At 44.7% G+C, this 10,834-nt stretch overlaps 1 protein-coding gene across 4 annotated transcripts in view; it reads left to right on the top strand.

Annotated features, from left to right (window-relative positions):
- Positions 1-10,607, top strand: part of LOC127001943 (kynurenine/alpha-aminoadipate aminotransferase, mitochondrial-like) — a 10,772-nt gene extending 165 nt beyond the window's left edge. Inside the window, exons 1-11 of one of the 4 annotated variants that reach the window (XM_050867212.1) lie at positions 15-33; positions 451-547; positions 3,002-3,167; positions 3,753-3,942; positions 4,078-4,185; positions 5,015-5,161; positions 5,675-5,854; positions 6,089-6,215; positions 7,098-7,144; positions 8,361-8,519; positions 10,437-10,607. In XM_050867212.1, the coding sequence (XP_050723169.1) occupies positions 478-547; positions 3,002-3,167; positions 3,753-3,942; positions 4,078-4,185; positions 5,015-5,161; positions 5,675-5,854; positions 6,089-6,215; positions 7,098-7,144; positions 8,361-8,519; positions 10,437-10,589 (1,347 nt within the window). In that variant the 5' untranslated portion in view covers positions 15-33; positions 451-477 and the 3' untranslated portion in view covers positions 10,590-10,607. Of the gene's footprint in view, positions 1-14; positions 34-450; positions 548-3,001; positions 3,168-3,596; positions 3,943-4,077; positions 4,186-5,014; positions 5,162-5,674; positions 5,855-6,088; positions 6,216-7,097; positions 7,145-8,360; positions 8,520-10,436 lie in introns of those variants that run through there. The other 3 variants (XM_050867213.1, XM_050867210.1, XM_050867214.1) reach the window with 3 other exon arrangements.
- Positions 10,608-10,834: the final 227 nt, after the last annotated feature.

The raw sequence follows: 10,834 nt of genomic DNA, 5'->3' as shown, positions 1-10,834 counted from the left end.
AACACTCTTTTTCGGCCTTTGGAAATAGTTGTTGTGAGAGCTGAAAGCTTTTGACAATACCGACCTTGCCCTCCCTCGCCATGGCTTTGTCCGACACTGCTTTCACATTGATCTCGGATGTTAATATAATTATTTTCAGTAGCTTCTCAGAATGAACACAGCGGGTTCCTTTCATGTGACAGGGTAATTTTAGCTGGCGCCTCGGCGTTTCCTATGATACATGGTTTCTTATGTTACTATTTATAGAAACAGGTGAAATGTCTCTGTTAACGCTTTCGAATAGATTCGAGTCTCGGAAGTCTGTTAATAATTGTGAGTTGTGGTGTTTCTCTTCCCCTTGGAGACTTATAAAGCATTGGAATGGTTAAGAGACCGGGGCGTGAGGGGTTTGCATATGCTCTTATATAGTAGTCGCACCACCTGACCTGTTAACACGTCGACATCTTTCAGTCAGACGTCCGGGAAGGCAGCCACAAAATGATGAACCACGCCAAGTTCTTCAACGCGGACTCCCGGCGAAGAGAGCACCCTTACCTCGTCCGTCTGAGTGAGTACAAAAGATCAGAGACAGGGTTAGTTGTCTGCGATCCTTGATTCCCCATCTTGTCACACTACTATAGTCCGGCAAATCTAAAGTGGCGGCTCTGATGTAGACAGGTCGGTAGACACTGGTGCTATGTCCTGGGTTCGATTCCCGGGCGGAGCAGAGACAGATGGGCTGTCTCCTTACACCCGTGCCCCTGTCCACCCAGCAGCGAGTGGGTACCGGGTGTTAGGCAGGGGTTGTGTCCCGCCTCCCGGGGTGGTGGTCTGGTCCCTGCCGCGGCGGGTAGCCAAAGGGTGCCGTTACAAAGGCTAAACCCGCGAACCCCAAAGTATGATTTAACTATCGCATTTCTGCCATTTTTTGGTGTGTCTGCCATCTGCCATACAATATCAGCCATATGGCATAATTATGATAAAATATGTAGACTGTACCTGTATATGGAATGCCAGGACCGTCAAGCAAATTTTGATGCGAGTCATCCAGGTGAATGGTGAGGTTCCGCTGGGGATGGCCAGGGAGTGGGGAAGGATCGAGTGGTCGCTAAGAACATTAAAATATTACACTTTGACCTTATTTCCACACCACCCAAGGGGTGAAGAGTCTTGGCGCATTTTTTAAAGAGGTTTATTATTAATATTATGCATTGTCGTGCACCATACTCCCCGAATGAGAGTACACCCCCACTTATCTCGCACACACACACACACACACACACACACACACACACACACATACGCACACAGAGAGAGAGAGAGAGAGAGAGAGAGAGAGAGAGAGAGAGAGAGAGAGAGAGAGAGAGAGAGAGAGAGAGAGAGAGAGAGAGAGAGAGAGAGAGAGAGATTTACATAGATTTACATAGAAAACCAGACCACACAGACCCCATGGTCCAGACTTGGTGGTCTGTCCTTAAACTTAAGTGATTTTACATTAATCAGAAGACTCCAAAACGTTGCATTTCTACTCTAGTTGATATTAAGTTGAAGGAAGCGACGGTCGAGCTTATTTTTGAAGGAGTCAATCGTGTTACACTGGACCACTGATGGTGGAAGCTTATTCCATTCTCGCACTACAACGTTGGTGAAGAAAAATTTGGTGCAGTCTGAATTTACTTGTCTACATCTGAGTTTTACGCCATTGTTCCTCGTGCGCAGAGTGTCATCGATCATAAACAATGTTGATCTGTCTACATTCGTGAAACCATTAAGTATTTTAAAACATTCGATCAGTTTTCCTCGGAGGCGACGTTTCTCAAGAGAGAACATGTTAAGGGTAGAAAGCCTTTCTTCGTAGGATTTGTTGCGCAAGGAAGGGATCATTTTCGTTGCCCGACGCTGAACACCTTCTAATTTAGCAATATCCTTTGCATGGTAGGGGGACCAAAACTGTACCGCATATTCCAAGTGGGGTCTGACTAAACTATTGTAGAGCGGGAGTATTACATCTTTATTCTTGAATACAAGGTTTCTTTTAATGAAGCCCAACATTCTGTTCGCTTTATTTGCTGCATCGATGCATTGCTGTGATAATTTGAGGTTTGACGCTATAATGACCCCCAAGTCTTAGACGCATTGAACGCTTTTGAGTTTAACGCCGCGCATTTCGTATTCGAACTTCTTATTCCTCGTTCCAACTTGAAGGACCTGGCACTTGTCTACGTTAAAGGGCATCTCCCATCTATCCGACCAAGCTGAAATTTTGTGCAAATCCTCTTGGAGGCTTTGCCTGTCTTCGTCAGTGAGAACAGAGTTACCAATCTTTGTGTCGTCTGCAAATTTACTAATGCGGTTATTGAGTCCAACATCCACGTCGTTGATGTAAATAATGAAGAGCACTGTGCCAAGAACCGAGCCCTGAGGACGCCACTAGTGACAGGCGCCCACTGAGTTAAATCCGTCAATCACTACTCTTTGTTGTCTGTTGCTCAACCAATTCGCGATCCATTGGTTTACTTGACCGTCAATACCTATTTGCTTTAATTTGTAAAGTAATTTATGATGCGGGACTTTATCAAACGCTTTCTGGAAATCAAGATAGACTACGTCCAGTGATTTGGTTACGTCATAAACAGTGAAGAGGTCGTTATAAAAGGTTAATAGGTTTGATAGGCAGGATCTTTTGTTTCGGAAGCCATGTTGTAAGTCCCCAATCAATGAGTGGCTTTCAAGGTTTCAAAAAAGAGAGAGAGAGAGAGAGAGAGAGAGAGAGAGAGAGAGAGAGAGAGAGAGAGAGAGAGAGAGAGAGAGAGAGAGAGAGAGAGAGAGAGAGAGAGAGAGAGAGAGAGAGAGAGAGAGAGAGAGAGAGCGAGAGAGAGAGCGAGAGAGAGAGAGAGAGAGGGGGGGGGGCATGGTGTGCGAGGTCAGTTGGAGACGTGGCAGTAGGGTCTAGCGGGTTATGTCAGAGCCGCCACTTAAGATTTGCCAGACAATAACCACCACCACCACTACTACATTGCAGGGCTGCCGTCTGAAAAACTTCAACGAAGCGTCAATCTCGCGAACGGCTTGCCTTGCCCGGCTAACTTCCCCTTCAAAGAGGCCACGGTCACGCTGCACAGCGGGGAGGTTCTGCACATCTCCCCGAGACAGATGGAGGTGGCGATGCAGTACGGAGCGATTGCCGGGTAGGTTTACTGTACCTGTCTTACATTATTTGTACATTTCTTTTCTGGTCAAGATGAAGTGTGACATCGCTTGTTGCTTTTCTGTTGATATTGATTTTTCTTCTTTATCAGACATACATCGATTTCGCGACTTCGTAAAGTATTTTGAAAGGCTTGACCATAAAACATTAAATCCTTCTTCAAATCCTTAAAATACTAAAGTTTATCAGGCCCGGCTTGCCCCCCCCCGTAAAACTCATTAGTCCCCTCAGAGGTTCTTCACTTTGGAGCGTATATGAATGCTGAATGTGTTATTTTAGTGGAAACACACGTGGAAAGATAAGTATATAAAAGTCAACCCTACGAAAGAAACTGCCTTCCCCCAAAAAAAATTCAAATCCTGGCCTGTCGCAATTCTCTTTATGAAAACTTCTTCGGACACAAACTCCACAACTTCGCAAACCAGAAGACTAGACTCCAAAGCTTCAAACTCAATCCTTTACGCATCTTTCTCGATTCATATGATTTCTCAGGTAAAAGGACGAAGCTAGACAGCGTTATATCAGACCTGTGCTGCTACTAATTCTTCTTCGATCTTTGGCGCAGATTACACGAGCTTGTCACACAGCTGCGAGACATGGCCACGAAGCTGTTCAACCCGCCACACATGGACGAGAGGGGCCTCATCGTGACTGGAGGGGCCGCTCACTCCGCCAACCTCATCCTGCAAACCTTCGTCGAGTCCGGAGACTACGTGTTCGTGCAGGAGAGTACCTACCCAACCATCCTGGACACTGTGAGTCAACATAAAGGTTCAGGATAGCGACACTTGCACAGGGAGAAGCAATGTTTTAAGCTTATCTACTCACAGTCTGGTGCGGCAGTTCCGAGGTGCCGATACGTTCCAAAATACAGGCTTTTGTCTCCACAGCTCAGGCCAACGGATGTGAAGGTGGTGTCCGTCCCCAACGACAGCGAGGGCTTGCGGGCTGACCTGCTGGCGGAGGCGCTGAGCAAGACCCCCGCTGCCCGCCGCAAGGTGTGGTATAGAAGGGGGAAGGAAAGAGAAGGAGGAAGGAGGAAGGGAATAGAGGGAGGAGGGAGGAAGGGAATAGAGGGATAAATGGGGAAGGGAAGAGTGGGATGAAGGGGGAAGGGGAGAGAGGGATGAAGTGAGATTACAGGATAGGGAATGAATGCGGAAGGAATAGGAAGAATTGCAGATTGAAAGGCTAGAGATGGAGGGAGGTTGCAGAATGAGGAAGGAAAGAAAAGGCAATGGAAATACTTACAGATTCATTGGTTGAGAAATATACCCAACATGAATGGCTTTAAACGTCTATTCTCTGGAAAGGCGAAGAGTGTGTGGTGACTCGATTGAAGTTTATAAGAGAATGAAGGGCTGTGACAAGGGTGGTGCTAAAAAGATTCTGGTGTTGAAAGAGCAGAGGTTAGAACACATAGCATTGGGCTTAGATAACTTCTGATTTGATAGAGAGTAGCAAGAATTCGTATACTAACAGAATAGTGGAGGAGTGGAACAGCGTTTTGCAGCCATGTGGTGAGTGCAAAACTTAGACACCTTCAAGAAAAGTGAATTAGTTAATAGATAAGAATGATAGGGGGTGCTAAGATATAGGTTGCAGGAGCTATCTAACTGGTTCCTGGTACCGGTATCTTTATATTCTGATGTTATACTGGATAAGGAATAGAAGATAGATAGGTGGACAGATAAACAAAGAGAGAACTAGAGAGAGAGAATGTAAAGGGGTATAGATGCAGGGGAGATAGGTAAGGGACATACTGATAGGGAAGGTCACAAGAGTAAGAATGAACGATAAAAGAGGTGTCCAATCCCTGTGTTTCAGCTGCTGTACGTCATCCCCAACGGTGACAACCCAACAGGCATTACGATGAGCGAGAAGAGACGACGAGAGATTTACGACGTGGTGTGCAAGTACGACCTTCTCATCGCCGAGGACGACCCCTACTACTTCATCTACTTCGGGGCAGAGGTGACTGAGGGAAGGGAAGGATGTGGTTCATGACTGTTTGCCTAGACCATTAAAATGACTGTTGCATATCCATTTCTTTATTCTTCTTTGTTTACTTTGTGTTCGTCGTTTTCTTTTTAGTGTTCGAGTTCGTGTTCCTCTTCTTCTTCTTTTTCGACTTCTGCTTCTTCGTCTTCCTCTTCTTCAACTTCTTCGGCTTCTTCGTCTTCTTTTGCTTCAACTTCTTCGGCTTTTTCTTCCTCGCCTTCTTTTTCATCATCATCTTCTCTGGCTTTTTCTTCGGCTTCCTCTTTTACAATTTCTTCTTCGACTTCTTCAATTTCTTCATCTGTGAGTTCTTCAATTTCAACTTCTTTTCCGATTTCTTCTTCCTTGGGTTTTTCCTTGACTACTTCTTTGACTGCTTCTTCAACTTCTTCGGCTTCCTCTTCTTCAACTTCGACTTCTTCTTCGACTACTTCTACTTCTACTTCGACTACTTCATCTTATTTAACTACTTCATTCGCTCCTCAGCAGGCACCACCAACCTTCCTCAGCCTGGACACCGAGGGGCGGGTTCTTCGCATCGACAGCTTCTCCAAGTCAGTGGGTCCCGGCCTGCGTCTCGGCTACATCACCGCAGACAAGCCCTTCACCGATAAAATACAGGCGCTTCAAGCCATCATGATAGGCTCTCCTTGTTGTGTGTCCCAGGTACGGATCAGGATTGGCAATGAGGTTTATTGTAGAGGGGCGTTACATATTATTCGGTACAGAGGGTGGGGGTGGGGGGGGATATCTATGGTAATGCAGATGTACAATAGGAAGACAGATGAAGGTGCCGAGTGTGATAATGTTCTGATAATGATGCAATGATGAAACAGAAATGATGTCTCTCCGTATCATTACCTATCAATCTATTCATCTATCTATCAATCTATGCCACAGGCGATTCTGAGCGAGCTCCTCCGCCACTGGGGCTACGAAGGCTTCATGAAGTTCACGAGCAAAGGAACTGAGACTTATAGGAAGAAGCGAGACATGGTCCTTCAAGCGGCCGACAAACATCTCACAGGTTAGTCCACAGTCCAACTTCTCTCTTTGGGTTGGAGTGTTGACCACGGAGAGGCGGCGGTTAACAGGTCAGCGTGGCCGCGAGGGGTTCCGGAGACCAAGGTTTAACAGTCCCGCCCGCCGCTACAAGCTGACAACTTCCACTCATCGCTAAACGGCCTTAGACTACCCACATGCTGTCCTGATGACTCTAGCAAAATTCTCTCAAGAGGATCAAGTGGAGCTCTGGGGGTCAGCATGAGCCAAGCAAGAATGGCGCCACTTTAAAACACTTGCCTGCGCCGCTATATTGGCTAGGGCCGACCAAGGAGACCCACCGAGAAAGTCTACAGGCGTTATAGGCCGAATGTAGATTAAGTAAAAAAATATGATGCTAACAAGGCCAGAGGCAGCCAAGCAGGTAGGAAGAAGAACCACGACTCAAGAAGCGGCTGCGAACATGAATGAGAAACTTAAGATCCTCGACCTATATAAGAAGCAGAGAATTCAGGAAAAGGCGGATAACGTTAAGATTAAGATAAGGTCCTTCAAATTGAGAGTGTCGAGCAAGAAGAAAACATGAGTATGGGAAAATAATAACGCGACATTTATTTAGCTTGAAATCATTATAAAAGAGCAAAACAAACCGAGGTTGGTTCTCTGTGACTATACGCTGTCTCGTTAGTTTCCTTTCTTTCGTCCTAATTATTTTATCAACTCCATTTTCTTCCGATAAAAACTAGTGAATTTGATTTAATTTACCTTTGAATAATAGTATGAGAGCAAACAGACTGAGCTTTAGTTATATAGGATTACCGTTCTCATTTTCTTCCTTCAGTATTAATTATTTTTCCCATCTGCATTTTCTTCCACTACACGATGATGGCTTTTTCCTTTCTTTCAGGTCTTTGCGAGTGGAAGGCGGGCGACGGCATGTTCTTGTGGCTGAAGGTGAGGATTAAGGAACACGTAAGATTATTGAAGGGGTCGAAGATACTCTGAGATATTGCATGTGTGAAAGCTGTGTACGGCAAACTACAGATTTCTCCTTTCATTTCATCTTCAGTTCAGTTCATCGGATATTCTAAGTTGAGCAAACAAGCCAATCTAAACTCTCCCTGTCATTACTCTCCGTTCTCTCTGTGTTAGCACATCATAGGCTCTCCCGTGTCCTCACTCTCCATTCCTTCTTTGTGTCTCAATCAACACCAGAGAAGGTTGTTCAGCACTCACACGCACACGTACACACACGTAGTATTTCCTTTTTCATGAACTAAACTGATCATCTGCCGAAATTTCTCTTGTCCCATTTGTTTGTAGGGTCGGTTCTTTGCGTTTTTTGTTTTGTTTTTGCCCTTCAGCTGCCTCTTATGTATACAAAAAAACAGGTTCCAATACTTTTTAAAACTCTTTGAACCCACCACGTAATATTTCACAATGGTAACTAGTGTATTAATTCTTGCTTCATCTACCAAGGACGCTGCTTTCCCTATCTCAAGTGTTTCGCCATCAAAGACATTTTTACTGATGCTGAGCAAACTTATCTTGGCTGACTCGCATCTTCCTCCTCCTTATCTTCTTACCTAACATGATTGGCATATCTTCCAGCATTTATTCAGTGTCAGGGTAATGACCGTTTCTATATTAGCAAACATTATTGTCTTCTAAGTGTCCAGATAACATCCTTACATTATTTATAGCTTAGTCTTATGGTATTTATAGTATCAAGACGTCTCTCCATATTATGAAACTGATTCTCTCTTTTGGCCACTCAACTCTATTTTCTTTTACAGGAGCAGCGGCTATAGCGGGCTTTTTTCTTTTTTTTCTTTCTCTTTGAGCTGCTTCTGTTTCTGTTAAAAATTTAAATGCATTATTAGAGTAGGAGTCCCCGACCAGCAGTCATTCAAGCTTTCAGTCTACGTCGAGGCATTCACAACGATCTTTTTCCAAATCTATTAACTCTGACATGTTATTGAACTCGAGAATGTCCTTTAACTGTTTCTACGGCATATCAGGCTACATCTAAAGCATAACTAATCTATACGACCCGATCAACAATAGTTCCAACATCTAGCCTGCTATCTAATTCCATCTTTCTCTTGTTGACATTGATAAGTTGATACTAATGCTAATACTAACACTGATCATAATAATTCTCTCACAGGTTCTCGGGCTGGAGGACACGAAGCACATCATAGAACTGGAATGCGAGAAGAGGGATCTGATTCTCTTGCCGGGAAGCGCCTGCCTGTGGGACAGCGCCCAGCCCAGCCCGTACATCAGGGCGTGCTACTCCCTCGCCACGCCGGATAAGGCAGACAGGGTGAGCCAGATAGATCGATGGATAGGTAGATAGACAAATAGATAGGAGCAGTGCTTAGCGTGCCTTTTTGGTTTTCATTTGTTTTTTCCCCTTGAGCTACCTCCTTTGATGTAAAAAAAATAGATAGAAAGATACAGGTAGTTAACGATAGATATACAGGTATACAGGTTTGCTTTCTAAATTGCCTTTTTCGGATTCTATCCCTTTCTCTGTTCCTTTATCTCCAGTTTCCTTTCCGGCCGTACTATTTCTGCGGTGGTAGACGGTCACTGTTCTTCCCCTAAACCTATCAACAGTGGTGTCCCACAGGGCTCTGTCCTATCATCCACTCTCTTCCTGTTATTCATCAATGATCTTTCCATAACAAACTGTCCTATCCACTCATACGCTGACAATTCCAATCTGCCTTATTCAACTTCTTTTAACAGAAGACCCTCTCAACAGGAATTACAAGACTCCAGACTGGAGGCTGCAGAACGCTTAACCTCAGACCTTGCTATCATTTCCGATTGGGGTAAAAGGAACCTTGTGTCCTTCAATGCCTCAAAAACCCAATTTCTCCACCTATCAACTCGACACAATCTTCCAAACACCTATCCCCTATTCTTCAGCAACACTCAGCTGTCACCTTCTTCAACACTAAACATCCTCAGTCTATCCTTAACTCAAAATCTTAACTGGAAACTTCACATCTCTTCTCTCACTAAATCAGCTTCCTCGAGGTTGGGCGTTCTGTATCGTCTCCGCCAGTTCTTCTCCACCACACAGTTGCTATCCATATACAGAGGCCTTGCCCGCCCTCGTATGGAGTATGCATCTCATGTGTGGGGGGCTCCACTCACACAGCTCTCTTGGACAGAGTGGAGTCTAAGGCTCTTCGTCTCATCAGCTCTCCTCCTCTTACTGATAGTCTTCTACCTCTTAAATTCCGCCGCGATGTTGCCTCTCTTTCTATCTTCTATCGATATTTTCATGCTGACTGCTCTTCTGAACTTGCTAACTGCATGCTTCCCCCCCTCCCGCGGCCTCACCGCATACAACTTTCTACTCAGGCTCATCCCTTTACTGTCCAAATCCCTCACGCAAGAGTTAACCAGCATCTTCACTCTTTCATCCCTCACGAAGGTAAACTCTGGAACAATCTTCCTTCATCTGTATTTCCTCCTGCCTACGACTTGAACTCTTTCAAGAGGAGGGTATCAGGACACCGCTCCTCCCGAAATTGACCTATCTTTCAGCCACTCCTCTGAGCTTTTTGTAGGAGCAGCGAATAGCGGGGGTTTTATCGGCATCGCAGGCGCCGATCAACAGATTGTCCTTCTTCTTGTTATTGTTCTCCTCAAGTTGTTTTCCTGGCTTACCCATGCATTGTAAACATGACATTGTATAATAACATTTGTTAGCCCCGATGAACCCTACAACATGGCATTATAAACAAAGTCAGCTTTTTTTTTTTTACGTCTTGGCCTGTGGCGCCGGTAGGCCTTCATAGTATGGCCTGATGGTCGGCCTCAGCCCGTTGTGGCGCACGCAAGTGTTTATAGTGGTGCCATCTTTACTTTTCATCATTTTCCATTTTAGACCCCTAGTTGCATAATATAAATTGTTGGGGGTGTGTTGGAGGGTCATGCGACGCCAATCTAGCACAGTTTTTGTGCTATTAACACTTGTTTTTCATTATTGTTTACCTTTTTTTCCCCTTGAGCTGTCTCCTTTGCTGTAAAAAAAAAAATAGATACAGAGAGATGCACAGAGAGAGAGACACAGAGACAGAAACAGAGAAGCAGAGACAGAGAAACAGATAGAGACAAAGACAGAGACAGAGAGACAGGCAGAGGCAGACAGGGTGAGAAACAGAGAATGAAAAAAAAGAATCACACACATCGTATCACACATTTTTTTTCTTCTCTTTCTAAGGGATTCAAAATTCTGGCAGACGTTATCAAGGAGGAACTGAAGAAGAACAAGAGCAAGAACAAATCAGGGGACGCAGTAGCTTCTGGCCACAAGGAAGCTGCGAGTGGCTTTACTCACGAACCCAAGAAACACACGAATGGCGCAGCGACATAAGCCAAGGAAAAAAATAGACGAATACAATGGCCAACCAGACAGACAATATAGAAAACACGTTAGGACTTACATCAGTGCCAGAGTAACATGTTTATATGTATTCAACTCTGCGTAAATTAAGAGTTTATTATGAGGTATCTTCAGTTCGCCCATGACCAACTAGATGGCTCTGTATGCATCGATACATTCTCCGTGCGGGGTGAAATTCAAGATGAGCCTTTGCTAAGAGAAATAAAGAAAAGAAA

Source organism: Eriocheir sinensis, chromosome 22 (genome assembly GCF_024679095.1).
Source record: "Eriocheir sinensis breed Jianghai 21 chromosome 22, ASM2467909v1, whole genome shotgun sequence".
Classification (NCBI taxonomy): domain Eukaryota; kingdom Metazoa; phylum Arthropoda; class Malacostraca; order Decapoda; family Varunidae; genus Eriocheir; species Eriocheir sinensis.
This window is presented reverse-complemented; position numbering and strand designations above follow the sequence as displayed.